General features: G+C 44.2%; 1 protein-coding gene across 1 annotated transcript in view; it reads right to left on the reverse strand.

The window, feature by feature from the left end:
- The window catches only part of DNAJC16 (DnaJ heat shock protein family (Hsp40) member C16), a 1,127,735-nt gene that overhangs the window by 733,684 nt on the left and 367,250 nt on the right, over positions 1-26,801 (reverse strand). Inside the window, exon 7 of the mRNA XM_069610457.1 lies at positions 26,572-26,730. Coding sequence (XP_069466558.1) covers positions 26,572-26,730 — 159 coding nt within the window. The remainder of the gene's footprint in view (positions 1-26,571; positions 26,731-26,801) is intronic.

Consider the following 26,801-nt stretch of genomic DNA (forward strand, 5'->3'; position numbering starts at 1 on the left):
GAGCTTTCCAGAACCATTGATGACTTTTTCAAACTAAATGTGCGGTGGGTGGGATCGTCTGCGAGACTGTGGGAAAGCTTTAAATGCATAGTAAGGGGAGAATGCATCTCCAGAGAGGCAGGGATACTAAAAAAAAAATAGGCAACAACTAGCAGAGACAGAGACTCGAATTAAGCAACTACAAGCAGAAACACCAAGGGCGGGCACAACCAAATACGCTGAGATCAAGTAACAACTGCAATTATTCAATGAGTTGGCTCAAAGAAAAGTGAAGTATCTCCGGGGCAGGGTAGCAGTGCGACAATATGGGGCAGGACAGTGCCCAGGTAGGGTACTGGCGAGAATGGCCAAATTAGAGACGCAGACAGTATCCGAGAATTCTGTATTACTCACACATTCAAATATCACAGCAGGAATTGATGAATACCTGGGCAGGGTGGCGCTATACTGGTTCATGGCAGAAGAAAGGGAATGGTTGGGCTACCCGCTGTCTGTAGAAGAGGTTCTATCAGCAATTAAGTCATTGCCATCCAGGAAAGCCACAGGACCAAACAGCTACAGAGCCACATTTTATAAATGTTTTGCCACAAAGTTAGCCCTTCATCTATTAGAGGTATACTGGCAAAGTTTAGAGGACAGTCCACTACCAGAGTCGCTGCGTGAAGCAGTGGTAGTGGTTCTCCTGAAGCCGGACAAAGCAGCAGACAAATGCTCCTCCTACCTCCCCATATTCCTCAAACATGGATAATAAAGTCCTGGCAAAAATATTGGCATTCAGGCTGGCCCTGCTGATGCACAGATGTGTCAAGGCGGACCAATCGGAGTTCATCCCGGGATGATCCACCTCCTATGGGTTGCATATAATGTTTGGCTTCAGGTCAGCTGTCCAACAGGATGAATCCTTAGTAGCGATGCTATTAGACGCTACGAAAGCGATCAATTCTGTAGAATGGCCCTTTCTGTTCACGGTACTCCGCAGAATGCGTCTGGGGAAGAATGTATTGCCATGGTCCAGTTACTCTACACCTCACCCAGTGCTCAAGTCCGGGTGAATGGTCTACTGACATCGGTCATACCCTTGGGGAGAGGCACATGACAGGGGTGCCCGCTCTCATCACTATTCGCACTGGCGATTGAACCATTAGCAGAGGGGGATCAGAGAGCAACACATCCACAGAGGGATACAATTTTACCAGCACAAGCTGGTCATCTCTCTCTACGCAGACAACATGGTGCTTTACATCAAGGACCCGATACGCAACCTAGACCCTGTTATGACAGACGTAGTAACCTTTGGGGACTACTCCAGGCTAAAGATGAACGCCACAAAATCAGTATTGTTTCCACTTACAGAAGGCACTAAACGCTTTAATAAGTACGGATTTCAATGGCACGACACACACAAACCAGGTATTTGGGAATATATGTAGCCCGTTCTGCGGAAGAATTATATATTCAGAATTATTGTAGGGTGCTGGAACAAACCAAGTTGTCAGTGATAAGTGGATGGAACTGCCACTTAACCTACACGGGAGGATATCGCTGGTTAAAATGGTGCAACTCCTGTGTTTTCTGTACGTGTTTCTCAACGTGCAAGTTTCACCCCCCTGAGAATATTTGTGAGGTACGCTCCGAAATACTGAGGTTCATATGGGCCGGGGAAGCAGGCACGTGTGTCATGGGAGAAACTAGTGATCCCTTTAGAGAAGAGGGGTGGGGGACCTAGCATTACCAGACTTCAAAACATTTAACGAGGCAGCGCAGGCAGGGTTCCTACTTTACAGGTTTGAGGGTCAAGCAGATAGGAGACAGAGGTGGAAAGGGCCCTAGCAGCCCCATTCCTCTTAAGGGCGACCATACTGGCATCAACCAACAGAACCCCAGAGAGCACCAAACATGCTAGGACTTACCTGCAAATCGTGGGCTCACCTCGAACATAAGGCAAAGGGGCAAGTCATTTACTCCCCGAACTTCCCGGATAGAGATATATATATATCTCTCCGGAGGGACATTGACCTGTGAGACGGGATATATAAGCCTCATGAAATGCCTGAATATATCCCGTTTTAGGGGCCTCTTTCCAGAAGGGCGATTCTTGACAACAGAGGAGATAAAAACCAAGGGGGCACTTAAGCCACTAGATCGGTTTTTGTACTTCTGATCAATGGTTTCCTTGAAGCAAATTTACCACGCTTCCCCATAATGAACCCGAAAACGTCCCATATACTGGCTCACATGCTCTCAAGAGACGGAAGCAGTAAGGTGGTGTCCACTTCGTATAATAAGTGCATGGGCACTGAAGGCAGGCGGGAAGATTCGTCCCGTGGTGAAATGGGAACAATCTCTGGGGAACACAATGACAGATGAGACATGGGGATACTGTTGTGGGGAGACGAGGAGGGTGGCTCTCAGTACAAGATTCAAGTTCATACACTTTAAATACCTACATCTGTGTTACTATACCCTGGCACTGTTACATGAATTCTTCCTGGACGTTTCCGAAAACTGTCCACGATGCGCCACCTACCCTGCAGGCTTTTTACACATGGCATGGGGATGCCCAAGGGTACGACAGTTTTGGACGCAAGTCTTGGAGACACTGAGTGAGATAGTGGGGGGAAAAGCATACAACATACGACACATTGCACTAGACATATTCAGAGGCACACAACAAAGCTGTCGGGGCTACTATTACTCTTAGCAAAGCAACAGGTGGCACTAGTGTGGGGTAGCACTCAAGTCCCTATCACAAAGTAATGGCGGGCAGATATTCTGTAGTGCAACGAAATGGAGTCGGAAAATGGACCGTTAATGCACCCACAGTCTAATGCACCCACAGTCTAAACTCAGACATTTGGGGTCCATATACGCAATACATCAAACAGGCCCGCCTAGTCGAGGAGAACGACTAATGTCAACTCATGAACTGCTTTTGCACTGCACCAAGCTAGGACACAAATAGCTACGTCAAAAATGGGCGCACGACAAGCATCTAGCGAGGGGAAGTGTACCGAACCACTGTACTGCAAATCGTTGTTGTGATTTTTTGCTTTTGTACTGTCAGTGTTATGCTGATAGCATGTTCTTAACGCAAAATGCTAATAAAAAGAGTTTATATAAAATAAAAAAAAGAACATAGGAGAGGGGAAAAGAGTAGATATAAAAACAGCAGCGGAGTGGGGAAGGAGTGGCAAAGAGAATGCCCGACAAGGGGACGTGAAAGGAGTTAGGAGGAAGGAAAAATAACACCCAAAAGGATTCTTCAAGGGTAGAGGTAAATATTTAAAAGAGGGAAAGAAGTCATAGAAAACAGACAGAATGGAAGACAGAGCAAACGAAAGCTATGCAGAATGTCAGATGGGTAGAGAAAAGAGAAACCTGGAGAAGCTTGGGGGGGGGGCAGGAAAAGTAATGCACCTGAAGAGGGTGAAAACAAGGTCCATAGACAAGCAAAAGAAGTCTTAGTTACTTACCTGTAACTGTATTTCTCCAGCATTGGTATTGGTATGTTTCACAGATTCACATGCTTGAATATTCCCCGACGTCAAACTGGGAATCTTCAGTGATTTAAATAATTATTAAATTATTTTAAATATATACATTATTTCCAAAGAAAAATGACTGGATAACCCATTACGGTCTATGAGTCATTCACTTGTGTAGTCCCTCCACCTCACTTTGGTCCTTTTTGGCCCTAACCAATGAGGTGGATGGGTTTAAGCTCCACCCCAGTCAGCCATCTTCAGAATTTGAACTGTATAGACCACAGTATGATAGAAGCTGGACGCAGGAGCAGCCTCTAGGGGAGGCGGGTGGGCACAAGTGAATCTATGAAAGATACCAATGCTGGAGAAATACAGTTACAGGTAAGTAACTAAGACTTCTCCAGCATTGGATCTTTCATAGATTCAGATGCTTGAATAGAATACCAAGCAGTTAAAACATGCCCCCATCATATATAGATAGATATGCAGAACATTCCTGGGAGACTTTGCCATACAGCAACACCAAGGTTACATACCCTGGGAAAGGCGGGAGGAAGGCTGATCCTACCTTATGCAAAGAGATGGCGAAGCACTGCCTGGCCAACTGCAGATTCTTTGTTGGTATCTTCTGTCAGGCAGTAGTGCTTGGCGAACGTGTGCAGGGTGCTCCAGGTAGCGGCTCTGCAAATGTCCTTCAAAGCTACCCCTAAGTGAAAAACCACTGAGGCTGCTCTCCCTCTGGTGGAGTGCGCCGAAGGAGGTCTGATGAAGGGGTCGCCATTGGCTTCATGACAGTGGGTGATACACAGAGAGACCCAACGTGCCAAGCATTGTTTTGAAATATGTTGGCCTTTAGTGCGTCCAGAGAAAGCAATGAACAATCTGTTGGAGGAGCGAAACTCCTTAGTTCTTTGTAGATACAACTTTAGGACTCTCGCCACATCTAAAAAGTGTAGAGATCTTTCTGCCTCAGATGTGCGATTCTGGAAGAAAGTATGGAGGACAATGCACTCCGTGAGAGTCATCGACGACAAAACTTTGGGAAGGAATTTCGGATGTGTTCTCAGAATGACTCGGTCTTTGTGGAACAGGTGAAATGAGGTTCTAAAGATAAGGCTTGTAACTCACTGATCCTCCTGGCAGACGTGATGGTGATCAAGAAAGCGGTTTTTCACGATATGAATTCCATGTCGCATCTATGAATAGGCTCGTAAGGTGGTTCCATTAGAGCCGTCAGTACTGTGTTTAGGCTCCAGGATGGCACTGATGTAGGCGTAGGAGGGAACGTACGCATAAGCCCTTTCAGGAAGATCTTAACGGCTGGTAGAGTGAGCAAAGACTGTTTATATGGGTTTGTTGTATATGCCGCTATGGCCGATAAATGAACCTTGATAGAGGATATTGATAATCCTACTTTGGCCAAGTGCAGTAAGTAGGGTAGCACTTGTTCGACCGATGCGGTGAGAGGGTTCACCAAGGATGTTTCGCACCACTTAGAGAAACGAGTCCATTTTCGGGTATAGGTAATTTGAGTTGAAGGAGCTCTAGATGCCTTGATAATATCCCAGCAATCTGCAGGTAAATCTAGATTCATTTGTTTTTGCTGCTCAGGAACCAGGCCTTGAGAGATAGGCTCGCTGGATCGTAGTGGAGGACCTTGCGGTTCTGCTGCATCAAAAGCTCCTGATGAGCTTTGAGGTGAATCGGGGGCCAACGGGAGAGGTGTTGTAGAGTTTAGTACCAGATCTGCTGGGCCCAATCCGGCGCTATCAAGATCATTGAACAATTCTGTTCTTTCAGTCTGCGTAGCACTCTCGATATGAGAGGGATGGGGGGAAAGGCATAAAGGAATTTCCCTGTCCAATCCACCAAGAACGCATCTCCTACTAACCAATGTTCTGGGTACCTGGTGGCGAATTCGTGGTATTTCTTGTTGGCTTTGGTGGCAAACAGGTCGATCTGCAGATGCCCTCATTTGGAAAATATCCATTGGACTTCTTTCTCGTCTAGTTCCCACTCGTTTGAAGTTGTGAACTCTCTGCTTAGTTTGTCCGCTAGGAGGTTGTCCACTCTGGGGAGATGTTCTGCGTTGATTTGTACTCTGTGGTGTAGTGCCCACAGGAGTGGAGCTTCTTGTGACAGGATTTCTGACTTGGTACCTCCTTGTTTGTTCGTGCAATGCATGGAGGTCTTATTGTCTGTCTGGATGGTAACCACCTGGCCAGCTAATACCAGAAGGAAGGCTTTCAGTGCCCACCGTATTGCCCTGAGTTCTAAGACATTGATGTGCAGTTAAGATTCTTGAGCGGACTAAGTGCCCTTGGTTTCAAGGTCATCTAGATGGGCCCCTCAGCCGGACAGAGATGCATCTGCCTGAGGAGAAGGGTAGATGTGGGTGCCTGAAAGGGCATTCCCTGTGACAGGTTTTGAGGTGAATTCCACCATCAAAGTGCTTTGAGTAATGTCAGTTGGACTATGTCCTCCCACGAGCCGCGTGCCTGTTTCCATTGGTGGTCGAGGGCCTCCTGGATTGGTCTCATGTGCAGTCTGCAATTTGGTATGAGGAATATACATGAAGACACCATGCCCATGAGAGATTTGTAAGAGCTTACTTTGGTTTCTGTTCTGTTTTGGAACCATGAGGTCAAGTGGAGAATCGCTGTTATTCTATCTGCAGAGGGTCTTACCCTGGGGATGGAGGTGTTGAGGTCCGCACCCAGGAAGAGAACTGTTTTGCTTGGCACTGGACAGGATTTAGTTTCATTGATGGAGAAACCCAACCCTTTTAAGAGTTTTATTGTTCGAGACTGCCAAGCGTGCAAGTTTGTATGAGCCAGTCGTCCAAATATGGAAAGACTTATGTTCGTGTCCTTCTGAGTTTTGCCCCTACCGGTGCAAGGCATTTGGTAAAAACTCTTGGAGCTGATTTTAGGCTGAACGGGAAAACACGGAATTGGAAGTGTAACTCCCCTATTGCGAACCTGAGGAACTGTCTGGGCAGGATGGATTGGAATGTGGAAGTAGGCGTCTTCCAAATCTAGAGTGGCCAGGAAGTCGTGTTGGTTTAGCCAAGGTAAGACACTTTGCAGGGACATAATCTTGAATTGGATGCGCTTGATGAACTTGTTGAGCGCTCTTCGATCCAGAATAGATCACCACTGACCGTTTTTCTTCTTGATCAGAAAGAAACGGGAGTAAAAATCCCTCCCCTTCTGTTGGTCTTGGACTGGTTCAATGGCTGCTTTTAGGAGCAGTTTTGGAATCTCGGACAAGACATGTCTTAAAAGATGTACCTTGCAAGGTGTGGGAGCAAGGGATGGAGTTTGATCTAGAAATTCTATAGTGTGACCCTTTCGGATCACCTGTAACACCCACTTGTCCGATGTTATTGACTGCCAACGATGGAGAAATCTGCTTACTCTTCCCCCCCACCGGGGTGTGATGTTGAGGGAAAAGGTATTATTTGTCAATTTTGCTTACCCTGGGACTTGCCCTCGGTAGAGCCACGCCTTACCCTCTGGGAGTACCTGTTAGAGGTTTGGTGGTATCTGTTGCCCTGGTAAGTTTTTCCCTGCGTTTTCTGGCCATAGGAGGGATGATTAAAACCTCTGAATTTGGAGGATGAGCCTCGAAAGGAACAAAAGGATCTGCGGTCTTTGTCTTGATCTTTAAGGGAATTGATGGCTCAAGCCGTGTCCGTGTCAATTCCTTTGTGGTGGTCATCAATCTTTTTGCCAAATAAGTCTTGTCCATCAAAGGGCAGGTCCAATATTTGAGCTTGGACCTCCGGTCTGAAGTTTGTAGCCTTCATCCAGGCCTGTCTCCTCAGAACAGCTCCGTGAGCCATTTGTTTGAAACCTGATTCCGCCACATCCACTGCTGCGTCCATCAAATGATCTGAGGTAGCTTCCCCGTCTGCTATGATTGATCTGGCTTCGACCTGGAGATCCGCTGGTAAATGTCTGGTTAATTTAGACATACGCAATCATACTTGGCGGTCAAAACGCGCGGTCATGGTGAGTGCGTTGCCCTCTCTGATGGTGAGAGGCGCTGTCAAGGATACCGTCCTGCCCATGGCCTCCAATTTACGGCCTTCCTTGACAGGAGGTGCTGATAAGGGCGATGCAGGATTGGCCAACTTTTTTCTCGCTGCCACCGTGATGACAGAATCTGGCTTGGTGTGTTCCCTTAGACAAAGTGGCACTGTGTCAGGAGCTTTGTATTTCTTTTCTGGTCTTGAAACTAGAGCGGGAATAGATCAAGGTGTAACCAATATCTTTGACCGCAATACCCATATGGTATTAAGAAGAGGAATGGTCATGACAGTCCTTCTGCGTTTATCACTGTGCTCATAAAGCACTGACTTTCTCTTCAGCTGTGACTTGAAGCTTGAACAAGTCTGTAGCTTTGCCAATAATGGTATGGAAAGATACCAAATCATCTGGTGGTGAAGAATCTCCTGGAGAGCCTTTCTTACTGGGTTTTTCAACTATGTAATCATTCCATTCACTCCGAGTATCAGGTTCATGAGTGATCTCGCCTTCTTCGGGGTCAGAAAATTCTCGGAAAGGATTTTCTTGCCAGTCTGAGACCGATGCGGTTGAAGGTACAATAGTCGGATCTCGAACCGGTGACCTTGGCCTAGGTGATAATCTAGGAGATGTGACCCTTATCTGTGAAGCACTGAGCGTTCTGCTCCTGGATCTACAAGGAGGCTCTGGTGAATATGCCCTTTTACGTGGCCTGATCCTGGAAGGTGACCGTCTAGGCGTGCTATGCCGAGGTGAAATGCTCCGAGGAGGTGCAACTCTTTTGGTATGGATGACTTATTCTTTTTCGCTTGACGTCTGTTGAATTATTCGATGATCCTTTGCATCGATTCTATGATGATTGGATCGTATGGATCGACAGGTTCCTCTACAGTTGGTTGCCAGGGAGGACTATGTTCCTTGGGGGTGAGGCAAGGTTGCCCGCCAACAAATTCTGTGTCTGAAAACTCCTCCTGAAGAATGATGTCTGGGATTTCTGTCATGTCTCCCAGAGGAGAAAGTTGTGTTCCTATCGGCTCATCTGATAAAGGGAGTACTGTTTTTTCATTAGAAGGGTTTAACAGTACATCTCCGGCGTCTGTTTTGGGTTTTGGTTTCTCCGTGGGAGTTGACTTTTTCGTCAACGGCACCGATATGAGCTTCTTCGATGGTGGTGGTTTCGTGGACGATGACGACTTAGTCAATGGTTGAGTGTTTATCCGCTGACGGGATCTTCGTGGACGAGAGTGTTGTGGACGAGTGATGGGACTCCTGCATTGATGACTGCTTCGTGGAAGCCGATTTCTATGACTAGGATTTGGTCCTCGACGACTAGGTTTGAAGTGTTGTCGTTGTGGACGCTAAGGGTTTCGACGACGGCTTGGTGTTACGCTCACCTGGCTCCCACAGAGGCGTCGATCTGAACTGGATAGCTGCGGTCTCCACCAATGTGACGCGTAGGGCCGAGATGACGGACTGGCCCACCTAGCTTCGTTTGCTTGGCCCGTAGGAATATTCTTCTGCAAATGGAGAAAGGGAATTAACCACCCGTGGAGTTGAGTGTAAATCCCCCCCACCCCCGCTGTTCTCCCCACGGATCAGTTTGATGTCCCCTCTTATAGTCTCACCTGATGGTTTGAAAAGATGAGCTCTCCATCCTGCATTGAGCGCAGCGGCGCGTTGCTAACCAGTTGCTTCACTGGCTTGAAGGAATTGGCGAGTTCCAGAACAATATTGACTCCGAAAAGTATGTAGTTCGTAAGAGTTCAAATGCCTGACTTTCACTCTTGTCCGATTCCTTGCAGATTGCAGCTTGACCCTAGTGAAGAGTTCCTCGTGGCAACCGGTAATATTCTGGTAAGGATTTGTATTTCCAACACAGTTTGATAAATAATGTCAATATGTAACCTGTTGTTTTCTCCCTTATTCAGGCACTGAGAGAAAGTATGAAGTCTCGGGGAATAATACCTCCGGCGGTAAAATCAGGTAAGTCTAATGTGGTGAGGAGGGTTCCCCTTGATAGTCCCTTTGTTTCACCTTGCTGTCCTTTTGTTTCCCCTTAGGGGCCAGGGTTCGGCGAAGATGCAATGGAAGCTGCCCCGACCCGTGAAGAGGAATAGTACCCCCGGTGGTAAAATCAGGTAAGTCTATGGGGGGGTTACTAATATTCCTCTGTGTATTCCCTTGGCTCGCCTTGCTGTTCTTGTCTACCCCTTAGGTGCCGCAATACGGCGGGAACATGCAGGAGGATGCGGTGGAATGTGAAGATGCTGCGAAGGCCGGTGAGTTCAGCGCGGCGCTGCAGCAGGCGAGGCGACGCGCATAAAATAACTTCTTTCTTCCAGCTCAAAGGCGCGATGGATCGGGAATTCAGGTAAGGATCAAAGGTATTGCTCTTGTTCTAACCTTTTCTCCTTCTTGCTCCCTTTTTCTAGGAGCTCCAAACTCGAGGCAGGCGTAGCAGAAGACTGGATGCAGACTTGCTGGCACGGTGAGCGTTACGCTGCTGGTTGCAGAATAACACGAAGCGTGTGCTGCTCTTCGGGCGTGGTTTAAATAGCCTCCAAAGTAGTCCCAGGTAAGTATTCCTCCCCACCCCCGCCCGAGTAAAAAAATAGTCCCTAGGTAAAATAGTCCCTTCCAAGCCTCATTTGGCTTGGAGCTCTTGCAGCATGGTCTGCATCAGGTAAGTTCTACTCTATGAGCCTGGCGCCAGGACTGACTCTCCATATGAGCCTGGTGCCATAGGCGCCAGGACCGCACCCAAACAGCCCCTAGCAGGGGTTTTTGGGCTTGCCCAAAATAACTTGATGCCTGCTTCTGGGGTTGTTGGACCTGGTCTGGGTTCCCGGGGGTAGGCATCAAGACACTTGGTCGTCGATGGACCTCTATTACCATGACCGCTCGTAGACTTTATCTGTGGATTCCCCCTCCCCCGCACCCCTGAAAACGCTGCCTTACCTTTGGAGGTGGTTTTTTCTTCAGGATGCTGTTTTTTGTGATCCCCAGATTTTAAAGGGGGTATATCCACCACCTTTTTACTTTTGTGAGATGGTGAGACACTTTCCACTGAAGAGGCCCTTCTCTTAGAAGTTTATCTCTCAGATGGTTTAGAAGAATGTTCAGGAACTGTCTTGGCAGATTCTTCGTCAGAAGATACACCTTTGGCTTCTAAATGGAGAAGTCTTCTGAGTCTATCCTGCAGGGTCTTGTTGGAAAAAGTCCTGTAAATGTCACATTTATTTATATCAGGAGGAAATAAACAGTAGATGCATTGAGATCATGAGGATCCTTCGTATAGACAAGTTTCTTCATGCACCTTGTGCAATCCCCTGAATAGGGAAGGCTTCTTGGCAGTTCAGCCATGTTCTGAAGAGGATTTCACTCAACAATTTTATGAGAAAAAGTGTTTTCTGAGCCCAGAAAAACAGAGCAGAAAGCTCTTGAACAGGAGTTCGCAAAAAGGTATAATTTGTGTAAAACAAATATACCCAACCGGAAAAAATATACAAAAAGCTCAGAGAGCTGGAGGATTACCTCTGTCTTTTAGACTGCGGGGAAAAATCTGAAGATGGCTGACTGGGGCAGAGCTTAAACCCTGCCACCTCATTGGTTAGGGCCATAAAGGACCAAAGTGAGGTGGAGGGACTACACAAGTGAATGACTCTGGTTATCCATAGTCATTTGTCTATGGAAATAATGTATATATTTAAAATGTTTAATAATTATTTTAAATCACGGAGGATTCCCAGTCTGGCAACGGGGAATATTCAAGCATCTGAATCTATGAAAGATCCAATGCTGTAGAAGCTGGTGATCACAAGAGTCATTCCGTAGAGAAGAGGGGAAAAGGCTTTGACCGGACAAAAGGAGAAAAACGGAAGCAGGTGAACCTCAGGTCAGTGTCAACGGATCAATAACGAAAGAAAAAAAATAACCCTAACCAAGAATGGGGCAAAGAAAGAAGAGTCTAGAGTAAAGAAAAGCAGAAGAGAAACCATTGCCCAAAATCTAGAAAGAATCCGGAAGTGCAACTTTAACCCGAACCAGAGATGTGTGAAGATTTGTCAGATATTTTAACTTCCCCTCAAGGGGAGGTACGGCTGCCACCCAAGAGTACCTCATGGGGATAAGGACGATTATATAAAGTACATCCTGTTGGCCAATGTCGCACCCCAACCTTCCCTTGGCAGCTGGAGGCCAGCACCGGGTCCAACCGATGGAAAGGCTCCTCTGCCTTGGAACAATGAGGCGGAGGAAAAAATACAGGAAGGTGTATCTGTTGCGAGAGATGGAAATCTGAGACAAACATCAGAAGGGAGGATGGCCCAATTCTCAAAGTCTTAGGAGAAAAATCAAGCATGGAGTTTTAACAGAGGACGCTTGGAGGTCATTCACTAGTCTAGTGGGATGATGGAAACCAGGAAAATTACCTTAATGGAGAGCAATGGAAAATGGAGCAATGGAAAAATGTCCTGCTCTGGGGGATCTCTCGAAAACAAAAATGGCTGCAACATACTCCTTCACAGTCCCAATCTACAGGCCCATCTGGGCCAAAGACAGCAGAAAATCCAAATCAGAGGATTGAGCAAAACAAAAGGGTCCAGATACTTCATGCCACATTTTAGGTTGTAGATTAGGTGAAGGGCCTTCTAGAAGTGAGAAGCACATCCAGAAAGTCCTCCATCAAACTCAAATTCCTTATACATCAATAGCCAGGCATGAAGTTTCAGGCTCTGGAAGTTCGGGTGCCGGACCCACCCTTCTGAGTGGGAAAGGAGGTCCGTCCTCTGTGGTTGTTGCCAGGGTGGGCAGATGGCCATGTTAAGCAACTCTCCAGGCCGAATCCGGAGCGATGAAGATCACTGTGGACCCGAACAGGTGTAGCCTCCAGAGAACCGGCAGTACGACAGGGTTTGGTGGTAACGCACACAGCAGATCAAAGTCACACTCACTGTCAAGGTGCCCCCATGACCCCCCCAAAGCTCCTTGGTGAGGGAATTCCCTAGAGCAGAACCAGTTGCCCTTCCTGTTCACACTGGAAGCAAAGAGGTCCACTGGAGGAGCACCCCAAGGGGAGACGATCTCCTCCTGAACTTCCTGGCAGAGCTCCCACTCGTGGGATGCGAAGGACTGCCTGCTCAACGCATCCACTAGTAATTTCTCCTTGCTGGTCAGATGGGATGCTTACAGTCACTCCGTTATCCAAAGAGCAGAACCACAATGGCTTTGCTTCTCTGAACAGAGGCAAGGAGCCCACACAACCCTGCTTTTTGAGGTAATGCATGGCTGCAGTGTTATCCATGAGGACCAAAACTGTTTTCTCTCTCGTAGAAGGGAAGGAAGGCTTACAGGGCCAGTCTGATCGCACTCAACTCGATATGATTGATGTGCTTCCCGCACCTCCAGACTTTCATCCACATCGCTGCGGTGCAAGCTTGTACTTCGCCGCCTCCCCCCAACCATTTTCCTACTGGTGTTCTGACCCTTCACTAACTCCTTGCACACCTCAACGCTTAGCGACATGCCCGTACCACCACCTACCAATCTCACACATCCCCTTGTAGCATAGGGCATGGGCTTCCCACTCAATCTCTTTCTTCAATCATCTCCTCACTTAATGCTCCTTAGCTCACCTGGCCTCCATCAGAATTAGGGAAAAGGGTTGAGGACTACCCACTACAGACATTTTTCAAAATTCTGACCCGATATGAAGAAAAGCACTATGGACTAGTACGGGCGGTTCTGTGGCTTGCTTCCTTATCTGATGGTGCAAGACTTATTGCTCTGACCTGGTGCCCTGGTAGGATGGCTTTCTTGAGTCGAAAGTACCCTATGGCACATTATATTTTGGGATGTAAACAGGACCCTGACTTTTGCACCTAGGGCATCATAACGAGGTTGCAGAGATGTCCACATATTTGTCCATGAAAGATCCAGAGAGTCATGGGGGAGAGGTGGTGGCAGTCCAGTATTACTGACAAGCTAGCAAAGGGACTGAGGGCTCCCCTCACCACAGGTAGGCCTCACAAACATGTGAACCCATTTTCATTATCCGATTCTATCTGTATGTACTGTACGACGGTCAACTAAATATGCACGCAATGCATCAGTACCATCAGTCATGTCTCTTACATTAAATTCCATCGTGACTGAATGACAAATGCTCAGTCTGAGAGGTATCCATGCAATATAACATACCATTTAACATCCATGCTTAACTTAACAAATGTTCACATAAGTAATAGTATGCAATGAAAATGTAAAGTATTGTGGAGCCCTCATCAACAGTCAGTTTCACTGGTGTTAGATGGTCACTTTAATACACTTTGCTCACTTCACCTTTTGGCGCAGCATTCCCTTATTGGTAGGCTGAGTCCCATGCCAGAATCGGCTCATGCTGCCAGCCACATCATCTCTGATATAGCAAATCACATAACAGCTACACCAGACAAATGAAACTGTTGGGCATGATGTTGCAGTTTCAGCCGTCTCTCCCAAAATGGTTAGCTTGCATTAGTAAATGTACAGTATCATGTAATGCCCTTCCTCTTCACTGTACGGTTTATCTTGCACTTTCACACTGTGGTATTGTCTTGTTCCAACATGTAATTTTGAACAAATGCAAATGTAATTATCTATGTAAAGTGTCACAAATGTGCATGTAAAGTAACATGCATATAACCTACACTAAATGTGGATGTAATGTGCATGTAAAGAACTGCAGAGCTTCAACTGCAGTTAGTTGATTGAGAGTCAGATTGTCACTTTTATACACATTGCTCACCCCACCTTTTAGTGCAGTGTCACCATATACGTTGGTGGAGTCCCACACCAAATTCAGACCATGCTAGCAACCACATGTTTACTGACTTACCAAATCACACATCAACCAACCCTAACACATCTGCTAGATACAGTGTTACACTACTAGTCATTTCTGCCAAAAATTGTTAATTTAATGCACTTTTAAATTAATAGTATCATGTAGTGTCCTTCTGAAATACAATGGTACAGTTTAACGTGTGTTCAGACTAGGGTCTTCTGAACCGCCTAGACTACTGAAGCGCTTGGAGTCCATGACAGAGGCAGTTAAGGTGCTATACAAATATAATTTAACACATCCAATTCAAAGCAACTTGAATGCACTTAAACATTGTACACACCATCCATGTATTGTACCATGGTCCACTAGGCAAAACTATAAGTTACATATGGTGACGTTCTAATGATCTGTAAGAAAGGAAATAAAGATAACAGGTACAAGGCCAGGAGAAAGTACAACTTGCTAACTATTGGGGACAGGATCCATTTGAAAATGGTATCTATTACTCACAAATGTCTAAACAAAGCTGCACCTCTGTACCTCAGTGACAAAATCAGGAAAAGAATCTCAGCACGTCCCACTAGGACTGCAAACTCACACTGCATCGTAATAGGCAGATTTAACCTAAAAAAAGCCCGGTGCACTAGCTTTCCGGTTCAGGCTGCCCACTTCTGGAACTCTCTCCCTATACATTTGCGATTGGACCAGACATTCCAAATATTCAGAAAAAATACCAAAAAAGGGCTAGTCGCGAACGTTATCCGACTATCTTAGCTCCTGATTTCTGTTAACTGGTGTCAAGGACTGTTTTGACCCATACTGATTCCTGTCTGCCTAACATGTATGACTACTACTGCACTTCACCCGTATCTAACTGTATTTTTGTGTGTGTGAAATTGTAATACTTGTATCACTATGCAATGCGCCCAGATACCTTTTGGTTAGGTGCACAATACAAATGAATAAACAAACATTGATATGGTAAACTCTGCAATACAATACCTTAAACGATCAATGTAAAGACATGCGTGCAGACCCAAACCAAAGGTCTTCAGGCTTATACAAAAGAATACAATCACATGGCAAGCCATTACATATGATGACTATGTGCATCATATGGAAAACGGATTAATTAGATGGAGGGTGTGCAATAAAACACAATAAATGGAAAATTACGGTATGATTTTATAAAGCATGTTGGATGTTATTTTATACCAGGTACATTTCTTTCTGCATATGAAGTACTTTTATCACTTTGATTTCCTAAGCTTAATTTTAATGGATTTAATGGTGGCTCTGTTGAGGTTCTCTTTTCAACTGAGTATACTTTAAAGAACTGGTCCAAAATGAAGTTTCTATATATTTTAAGTGAAAGAATCTCAAAACGGAGAAGGAAACCATTACCCAAGCTTTTAATAACCTGCCAACTGTAATATAAATGAAAAAATATATGTAACAGCAAAATCAAGATGTAGCGATCCATAGTTGCAGAACAATATGCTTACTGAGCGATCCTTTGGCCAAAAGTAGCACAAACACAGTACCAGCAAAGGACTGTCTTCCCTGACGGTCAAATAGTAACTAGTAAATGTTTCACAGTAGCATATGGCATCAAGCACACACCAACTCTTGAAGGCAGTTCAAGGGTTTTTACGAAAAGCTTCTCTTTCTCCCCCTCTCCCTATCCTGCCGCTCCTACTCTCCTCTCTGCACTCCCTCCCCCCTTCTGCCCTCCCCACCACCACTAAGTAGCTGTAGTCCCATGGTACAAAGAGAGCAACACTGGCCAGAAATGTGCACAACAGGGATGGGGCTTAAAGAAGTGGTCCTTTGCACATTTAGCCAGGCACAGAAGAAGGTACAGAGTACAGGGTAGGGCCCTCCCAACTCCCACACGGTGCCTCTGGGGCAGGACTGGTTCTGGCAAACACCCTGGTATGTCTTCTGACTCAAGTTAAGGTCACACACCCGCTTAGTGGGGTCAGGCAATTGAACTTGCCAAGCAAAGACAAAATAATAAAAAGGGACTGAAATACTGCATGAATAAATCATTTCAGGTACTAGATTAACGTTAATTCATCTGGTTCTCCCATAGTTATGACAAATTGCATAGAAACCCTCTGTGATCCGGTTCAGGCCCACCTCAGAGAACCATTAGCATCTCTAGTATTATGGCGATTCACCAGACACCGGTAATGTGTCAGATTATCTTTAAACAAAAATCAGAACCCCTCTTTGAGCATTATTAGATTTGACTCTATGTCAAGACTAAAAGGTTGCTGTTTTGATGGGGGCACAATCGAGTAAATACTTATCATATAGTATGTTTCATGGGATGTGCAATTTTAAATGGAGAGAAAACTTGTGACATATGACTTAGTATTGGGGTTTTTCTACCCGGGTTCCCTCCAACACTGGGTTGTCTGTCAGTAAGCTCTTCCCGGCTTACGGAGATCTCATGGGGGCTGAGAAGCAAATCTGGAAGAGTGACACTAGCCCCTCTGTTGATGATTGGCTGCTGGGTTTGTTGCTCCTTTCTAGGACAGAGCGAGTGTCTTGTGAGGGGTCAGAAATGCGAGGCGGACAACAGTTTGAGGATTTTTCAACAGATGCCATTTTATTTTAAAGTAGATAGATGCATACATACCTCACTGTCCCTACTCTGCGGAGGATTTCCCTGCCTAACCAAAGCGAAGAGTAATCACCAATACATAATAACTCGCCCTCACACTAAGTAACAAACACACAAAAACACATAAGGCAATGCAACATCACATGAGCAGCATTCACAGTCTCTGAATAACCTTATATGTCCTGGGTGATCTCCTTTATCCAGGTTTCAAGGCTAGGTTTGTGGTGTTCGACCAAAGAAAGGAATGTTTCAAAAGAGTTCTTGATATTTCAAAGTCAATGTAGAAGTTTGTTAATCAAAGCTCCAATGATAGCAAATCTCTTCTCCTGGGTGAAATATCCACTTTCCACTTCCTCCAAATAGCACCAATGCTAATCCTGGGCACAATGCTTGGTCACCTCGTCAAGTAGACTTGCCACAGTTCAAAAGATATGCAATGTCCACAACTTCTAGTGGTACACAGTTCTTGGATAACAGTTGGTATTCTCCTGATAACAGTTTTAGGTTTCACAATGGTATATTTGTCAGGATGACTTTAATGCTGCTGCTTCAACAACTTTTCTACTTAATTTATTATTAGAACAGTCACCTTTATCTCACAGTACTACTCTTGGTTTGGACTACAACGTTGCATCCTCTGACAACCGGATATACCACCACAGCTTCAGTACTTTGGACTACTACCACAGCTTTTGTGATTTGTACTTCTAGATAGACTTCGACAAGATACACTTTAAAGTACTTCAACAACTTCAAGTAGGCAAGGCACTCTTTCTCCGAATACCTCTTCAAAAGGGGTAGCCTCTTTGCCTCTCCCGTCCGTCTGTCTGCCAACCTGGGTTACCTTTGAGACTGACTTTGTCTGTCTTCCACAGTCTCTGGCACTACAGGCTGTGTCAACTTCAAAAACTCATTACAAGCAGCCAGTACCTCTTCCCCAACTTTGTCTGCACCTTTCTGCCAGTTACTGGCCCAATACATTACCCACAAGCCTTGGTGCCACTCTTAGCTTCAGGTATGTTAGGCCAGTTATTAACTTCACATTATAGTTAGATGACTTTGTAACTCTGAGAAAGATTAGTTTCAGTTTTAATATGGGGAGACGCTTGGCTTGGGCAAAGCTTATTCTCTTCTTCAATAGTTATACACTTAACTTCTTCAAATGAAATGTATGCCAAGTTAAAATAAAGAATATAATTCAGTCTTTCTTTAGAAATCAAAATTAGGACCACACAACCACTTCTTGATATAGTTTAAGGTTTAAAGATGGATATATAATTGTATTCCCGTGCAAAAGTGAAAGGCCGAGCTCAGTAATGGCTTTAGCGTTCCCTCTCCTTAATTAGGGACACACAACCACTCCTTCAAACAAGAAACAGGCTTAACAATTGAACAATGGGTTTCAGCAACTTCTCCACGCAAGTGAAACGCCTCTCGCGTTAAAAGTGAGTGCAACAGTTCAATTTTTCAGACAGTTTTAGATGCAACCAACTTCAAATCGCTAAGTGTTAACAGGGAGAGGGATACTGATGCCGGTAATGCTTGCGCAGTGCTTTACTCACCAGCTTCTTAAACACTTGTTCTGCGGTTTGCACTGCTTTCCCCGACTTCTGCAACAACTTCTACTACTTCCGGCTCACTGGGGACCCACATCCTTCTCCAATAAAGGAATCTCCGGTCCGGCCACACGTTAAGGAAGCCACTTCTCGCCCCCGAGACCCACTGCTTGACAATTGCTTCTTGCCTCTGTCTCCTGCACAGAGCTCTCCCGTCCCCTGCACACCCTTACAACTGTAAAAACAATCAAAATCTTTATACAATGTTAACAGTAAGTTTCATTAAGAAAAAAAAGGCGTTTGTGGAAGAAACCAATTTTAGACACTGCTTATATAAAAATGATGGTGATCATCAATTTAATTTGGCTTCAAATCATATGTTATGGGTATACTTTTCAATGCATTCGATATTAGGTCTTTATGTTATTGTATTTTTGAACATGATAACATAAACATACTTATTTTGAAGTCACATTCAATTCAGACACAATATAATTCGTGGGCATACAATGTGTTTATCACACTTTCTACAGAATTGCCTTTTGACATGTAATGTTCATAGGAAGTAATGACAAATATTTTTTCGACGCGTTTCGGGGTTGATGGTGTCCCCTTCTTCAAGATTTGTTAGCCTTCTTCATTCCATTTGTCTTTGATTCGCCTGGATGTCCAATGTAGAATATCCTGACTGGATTTTTTATTATTAGAATAATGTCAACCCAAAAGTTGTTAGAATTTCACAGTTGATATACAACCTGACGGTTCTTTTTTTGTTTTAAGCACCACTTCATCGATGGAAAAAGTAGCTGTTGTACGCTGGGAGAGTCCCCAGGTTTGGGGATAATGCAGCAGGGGAAGTGCCTCCGTTCTTGTCTCCTTCCAAAGAAGATGCTCCGGTTGCCGAACAGTCAAGATACAAGCGCTGGCAACCGGAGCATCTTCTTTGGAAGGAGACACGAACAGAGGCACTTCCCCTGCTGCATTATCCCCAAACCTGGGGACTCTCCCAGCGTACAACAGCTACTTTTTCCATCGATGAAGTGGCGCTTAAAACAAAAAAAGAACCGTCAGTTTGTATATCAACTGTGAAATTCTAACAACTATTGGGTTGACATTCTAATAATAAAAAATCCAGTCAGGATATTCTACATTGGACATCCAGGCGAATCAAAGACAAATGGAATGAAGAGGGCTAACAAATCTTGAAGAAGGGGACACCATCAACCCCGAAACGCGTCGAAAAAAAATTTGTCATTACTTCCTATGAACATTACATGTCAAAAGGCAATTCTGTAGAAAGTGTGATAAACACATTGTATGCCCACGAATTATATTGTGTCTGAATTGAATGTGACTTCAAAATAAGTATGTTTATGTTATCATGTTCAAAAATACAATAACATAAAGACCTAATATCGAATGCATTGAAAAGTATACCCATAACACATGATTTGGAGCCAAATTAAATTGATGATCACCATCATTTTTATATTAGCAGTGTCTAAAATTGGTTTCTTCCACAAACCTCTTTTTTCTTAATGAAACTTACTGTTAACATTGTATAAAAAAATGTGATTGTTTTTACAGTTGTAAGGGTGTGCAGGGGACGGGAGAGTTCCATAAATTTGTGGACAATCTGTTGGTTTTACATAGGTTAAAACAACCCAGTGTCAAGGTTATTCTCCCCGGCACCCCGCTAATTTTCCATAAATTTTACAAAAATCTTTAACTTAGGTGTGCGCTAGGCAACACAAAAATTGGACTCCTGCACAGAGCTCGGCAACCACAGCAATTAGGCCCACTCAGCTCTCTTGCAAGTCTTCTGCTGCGCAGCCTCTGCACTTCAGGGTTTGGGAAAACAGGCCCCTCTGCTTGCTCTTCTCCTTGGTTTGCCAGTCTCATGCTTTCTTCTTTCTGGTACTTCTGCTACAGCTCCCATTCCAGTCACAGTTATAGCTCCTTCCAATCCTTCCAACTGGCTGCACCTGAGGGTAAGGGGGCTTTTATGCCTCTCAGGTTCCTGCAGGTATGGGCTGTTAGGCTTAATTGCCCAACCACTGCTACAGTGTGCTTCTTCAGCCCTCCATCTCGTCCCAATACTTCTGGGATTATGGGATTGTAGTCCCTTCAGTAAAACTAGTTCTTTCAACTTCTACAGTTTGGCAAACAGCCATCAAAATTGTGGGATTACGGGGAAAGTGAAACAGGAGGGATTACCAGCCTTCCTGGTCCGTTCCCTTCAACCATGTGATCCTCCCGCAGTACACCACCCTTAGGCTCAGGAAGCATCTACCTTTCCCATGCCACATGAAGAGGGACCCAGACCAGATTTCTGGGAGGAATCGTCATGGATACATCACACTTTCCATGCGAAAGAACAGGAGTGCCTTTAATTAACTGTATTTCAGATTAGAGCGCCTCCACCCTGCGGTGGTTGCAGCTCTTATATCATCACGCTTAGATTACTGTAACTCTCTCTACCTGGCTCAACCAAAAGGGCAAATTCAGAGACTACAGCGACTACAAAATCTGGCTGCTTTGCTAGGATGGCTACAGGTACCCCATATGGAGCCCATATTTCTCCTGTTATATGCTCCCTTCACTGGTTGCCGGTGATCCAACGTATTAGGTTTAAGGCCATGTGTATTGTTCACCGAGCTTTGCATAATTTGGGAGCAGAGTTTCTGCAAGCAAAATGTACAAGTTATGTCCCGACTCGCCAGCTGCGTTCTGGCACTGCTGACCTACTCGTACTATTCTACCGTCCAGTACGCGCATAGGAGGCAGAGCTTTTTCTGTAGCCGCAGAAATTGCATGGAATGAACTTCCATCTTACATAAAACTACTACCTAATCACCTTGCCTTCAGGAAGGCGATGAAAACCTACCTCTTCTGATAGGACCCCCTTTTCTTCTCTTTATCTCGCTGTCTCATTGTACTTCCTCCCTCCCAGCGCCAAGATGCCCTTGGGCGAACATTTGCGCTTTAGAAAACATATTAACATAACATCACTGCGCTATTGCCTTCCCCCTTCTTTTTTTCTGTTCTCTTTCCTATGTATTTGATTGCTTTGTTAACCTAATGTATATGCTGTACCTATTTGCTTGAGACATTTGTAATTTGTTGCTTGCTTTGTGTTCATCATCGAAAATATTATAACGTATTAAAACAAAAAAAACTTGTGTCATTTACAACATCCTTCACTGCCCTGTTAGAAATACAAATGGCTCTTACACACACCTGGCACTTGGAAACAAACCACACCTTGTGTTTGATATTAAACCTACACTAGATTAATAGTTTTAGCTTGTAAAATACAGCATACACAAAGGTTTTAAAACACTCCACCCCCACAAGCCACATGGACTGGTAAGTGAACACTTAAAATTAAGTGCTCACTGGAATAAATACTTGCTTTTGCAAATTGTTAACGACAAACACTTCGATTCAGATATTTGCTTAGACATTGCTTGTAAGGACTTGTGTCATTGGATTACATTTAGCCACAGTAAACAGCTAGAAACGTTTATCACAATTTACAGTTTCTCCTGCCATTGCGCCAATTTCTGACCTAACCCTTTAAGCCTGCTCGCTAACGCTCTTCTAATTATGGGACTACAACACTGTGTGCACTTAAATATGAAGTAGCTGCCCAAGTTAAAGCACAATTCTATGGAACAAGCAAGCCGTTATACTATTAGTGCTATCTTAAGGAAATGTGTAAATACAAAGCAATAATCTTCTTTCAGATTACTTTGACTACTTGCAGACTGGATAGTTCTGTTGCTCTAAACAGTAACTGTATTGTGCAATCTCATCTTTCATATGTAAAATTTGGTATATCAGAAAGCAACACTTAATCAGTGAGCGTATTATAATACTCACTACAAACGTTTTGGGCCAAAGAGCATACTCGGGCTGGCACAGAAATCCTGACAGTTCGAAATGTGTGCCTTTCAAACAGCATAAGGTCTCTTGGTTGGCTCTGCCTGCTCCCACACCTGCATTCGACATACTTACCAACTTCTGTCTGTGCTTCCTCGGGTCTTGCCCCCGTCTGTTGCGTATGCCAGCTCCTCACATCATCAGCCTGGTTAGTCCAGTAGAAATGAAACAGACAACCTAATATTTATTAAGCATCTAGCTCCTGTATAATTAAACCGCAAATCTCACTAATTGAGATTTCAAAGGTCAGCTGTTACAATTTTAAATGATTTTAATTCACTAAACATGGGGACCAACATACTCTCAAAATGCAGGATTGTACTGGGTGGGACGCTAGGCACTCCAAGAGGATTCAAGTAAGGACTTGGTAAGGCTTGATCTGTTAGATCAGTTCACTTTGCATGGCAGGTCTTAAATTCTATTTTTAGCCAAATAACTGAGAAATAGAGTAAGAACAGGGAACATTTACATTATCAGATTAGGCAGTGACATGATAGTGCAAACTTAATTGCTCCATCTTCTCAATGTGTTCTTTTGCTTTGATTGAACTAGACCATAATATGCAATTGCCTGGACGAGCACCAGATTCCTAGGCTCTCACATTCTCTGCCTTCCAGTGAGACTAAAAGTGACCTCCAGATATTAATACAGTTTCTATATTCTCTAAACAATACTGGTTGGATGCCTCTGCAGCCTGCAATCCAAAAACAAGTTGAATAACGCATGTTCTTTCTTAAAAGATGTCCTAAATAATGTGCATCCACATACCCTATTTTCACTTAAGGTAAAATGTAAATTTGTAGACAACCCTTTATTCTGTATGTGGTGGTACTAAGCCGTGGCACAATACATTTGTCTACACAAGTCTTCTTGGCTTGAATATAGAGCTTAGAAATGCACTCAGGAACCTAGACAATAAGATTTAAACTAGTCTGATATTGCACTGTCTGAAGTCATAGAGTGTTCCAACTGTTTCATGAGAACACTATGGTTGTGTAGTAAGTTAACTGAGGGGGTGAGCCATTCGGGACTGAGTTAGTCCAGTCACTACCATGTGTGCCTCCTGCAGGGTGGAAGGAGTGGCATTCCACAGGATTGCACACCCACCAAGGTGCAGTATAACACTGTCAGCAGTCTTGGAGATCTTTTCTTCAAAGTCAGTCAAATAAGCCAACAAGAATTTCTAAAGAAACCCACACACAAAACTCTCCTGACAACCACCTATGCAAAAATCGGGACTCTCCACTATCAGGTGTGCATCCATATAAGCCTACATCATAAGTTCACCATAGTAAAAGCTTTTCAGGCAACACGTAAGCGAGCTCTATTAGACAACCACACCATCTTTAAAGCAAAGTGCAAAGTCTGCGTAATACGGGCAAAGAACTTCCTAAACATACTAAGGAAAACAACTGCGATCCGCACAGTTGGGCAGCGACACACAGAGGCTGCAGAATATTAACCTGTAGCCACCGAACACCACGACTGCCCGAGCATGTATAGGATTGATTTCAAGATTTTGGCAATGTTACGAACCGCACATAAACAACCAGAACTAACAGGTGAGAGGAATCACCTAATTATCCAATGTGAAGAGATGTATTTAGGCAATTTTGAAATCTTTTGGGGAAAGTTAAACCAGAAGCAAATCCAGGACCCTGAAACAGCCTCAGGGTGTTCCCAGCCAACCAAAAGGGCCATGACAGTTAGTAAAACCAAAATAGGAATATAAAAGATGGACTTAAACCCAGAGCAAGGGTAAGAAACTGAAGACCGGAATACAGTTGACTAGCTTCAAGTTCATCTCCAGTACAAAGAGAAACAACTACATGGGAAGACGCAGTAAATGCTTTATCAGTGGTGCAGCAGTTACTCTGGAGTAAGGTACACTGGAGAACACACAACATGGAAGGCTTAATTGTGGAGTGGGCATACAGAGGGGAATGTGGGTTGGTGGGATATCTCCTAGACCCAGCAGTGAAACCCCAAGGAATCCTAGATTGAAATGATGTCCTAAAGACTTGAGAGGAGAACTCGGTCAGGAGGAAAACAAGATATTGTCCTTTAAAAATAAAAAATAAAGATGCCGAATGTGGGGATGGGGTGGGGGTTAAAAATACACATTGTTGCTCAAATAAATGCTGTGAAACCCAAGATCTGGAAAAGACCAATACATTATCGGAAGTAATGAGAGGCTGGGAAGAACCCAACAAGTGCCGCCCTCTAGGGGCGCTGTGGAAAACCCAGTAAAGCTGAAGAAACCAGAGTCCGAGGTGAAACCTACAAAGTGGAACATGGGAAGCCTAATTCCTGACGGAGTGGTGATGAAAGAAGGAAGATTGAATACGATTCCATACGTGTAAACCCAATACGTTTTGTTGTGTTAGAATAGGGTTGGGTATTGAAGAGAAGAATGTGTGAACTGTCGTTTACCACCTTTCTGAACATTTTAGTTACAGCTTAGGGTAGTCAGGAGGGTAAAGGCCCATTAAGATTAGGTTTTCAAAGTTTGTTGGCCACATTTTCTGGACCTGTTTTCTTGGATAAGGGGTCCCTGGAGCGACAAGGAGTCTCACAAGTTACACATTTTATTGTTTGAACATTTTTCCTTGGAGATGCTAGACACCTGAAGAAACCACACTGTTTTACTTCATGGCTGACATTGCTTGATTTATGAACTGCCTTATAATTTGTAGATATTTCCCTAGTTGCTTTTTGTGTTTGATCCAACCAGTTTCTGGACAGGATACTAAATAAAGCCATCCTTTTGGACACCAGTTGCTTGTCATCACATGTGCTATTGCTCTGTCCAATCACGGTTATCTCGAATACAACAGATTTAAACAACCTTATTAAGAAACCTTACAGTAAGATAGTGTCGGACTGACTGTTCATATAATAAAATTACACTGTAAGCTGTGTCATATGGCAGGAGACCCTCTTACATGTATTGATGAAAGCAAATGCACAATCAGAGCTAGAGAAGGTGCAAGATGCTTCTCACTCACTCCTTTGTAGAGTTGGGTTAGGGAACTGGGATCTTCCTTCATGGTATGGCCCTATGAAACAAGAGACATGAGAACATTATGGTGCTTAGGGGATTTAGAGGCTAAGCCCCTGCCATCTGGAGCGCTGCTTTTCCAAGTATATTGCTCATCAATCTTAAGGTGTGATGGAAAATAGAACACTCATGGACCTCGCACTCCTCTGATCCTGGCTGTGAAACTGCATCAGAACCAACACTCTTGGATGTTGTGGTGGGTATAAAAACAGTAGACCACTCTGAATGTGGATCTTCTCAGCACATTTATCTCTGGCCACACTAATCACAGTATTATTCTTTCTCCATACCCTTCCGAGATTCTATAACCACACTCTCTACTGGAGAGGTCAAACTACAAAAGGCGGCACCTAATAAGTTGAAACCCAGCGAATAGTATGTGCGCAGGGAGATAAAACAGTGGTAGAGCAAAAGGGCATTTTTAATCATTAGCTAGTGAACATATTTAATGAATGTGCAGGTGTAGCAAGGGCACCCTCACACCAACAAATAGTGAACAATTTGCATTAAGCAAGCTGTATGGAGTAGGTTTAAGGGAGCCTGGGGTGGAAAGGTATGGAAGGATACAAATCCTATGAACTATAGACATTGAAAGGAGTGCTATTCATTATGTTTGTTCACTTTAATGATTGTCATCTTATTTCCCCGAGTATTCCTAAACTGATATCAATGAATAGTTGAACAAGCATGCAGATCTAAAGAAGGTCCAATGTTGGAGAACCTTCATTACTGAAGATACCCAATCTTTTCATATGTTGGACAAGTACCACAATGTAAATCTCCGATACATGCTCATACGTACAATATAGAGAATACATCAGCATTTGTAGTAAGACAAGAACATTTGAAGGAGAAAACAACTACATTCCACAGGGAACCAATAGCGATCTATCAACCGAATTTAGGAAACTGCTGGTAACCAAACAGTTCTGGCAGATAGAGGAAGCTTTCACGTCATCTTACATATGTCAAAACTACCTAGGATCTGCAATGACCCATGATACATTTGGGGAAGTCAAAAGCAAAATATATACGAACCTGGACCACATCAGCAGGCTTGTTGATATGTTCCTTGAAGACCAGCATGGTGGGAGCATACATATTTATATTATACTGGCTTGTCATTTGTTCAGTCTCCTTCAGTCCAAGGTCCACATAACCGAAAGATAAATAATCCTTATATGCAAATGCCACCAGCTGAAAACAACCAAACAGAACAAAAGCAGATGAATACTTTTAAGTTAGCTGAATATAAAATTACTCAAAAC

This window comes from Ambystoma mexicanum, chromosome 8 (genome assembly GCF_040938575.1).
Source record: "Ambystoma mexicanum isolate Mex_15411 chromosome 8, UKY_AmexF1_1, whole genome shotgun sequence".
In the NCBI taxonomy this organism is placed as follows: Eukaryota; Metazoa; Chordata; class Amphibia; order Caudata; family Ambystomatidae; genus Ambystoma; species Ambystoma mexicanum.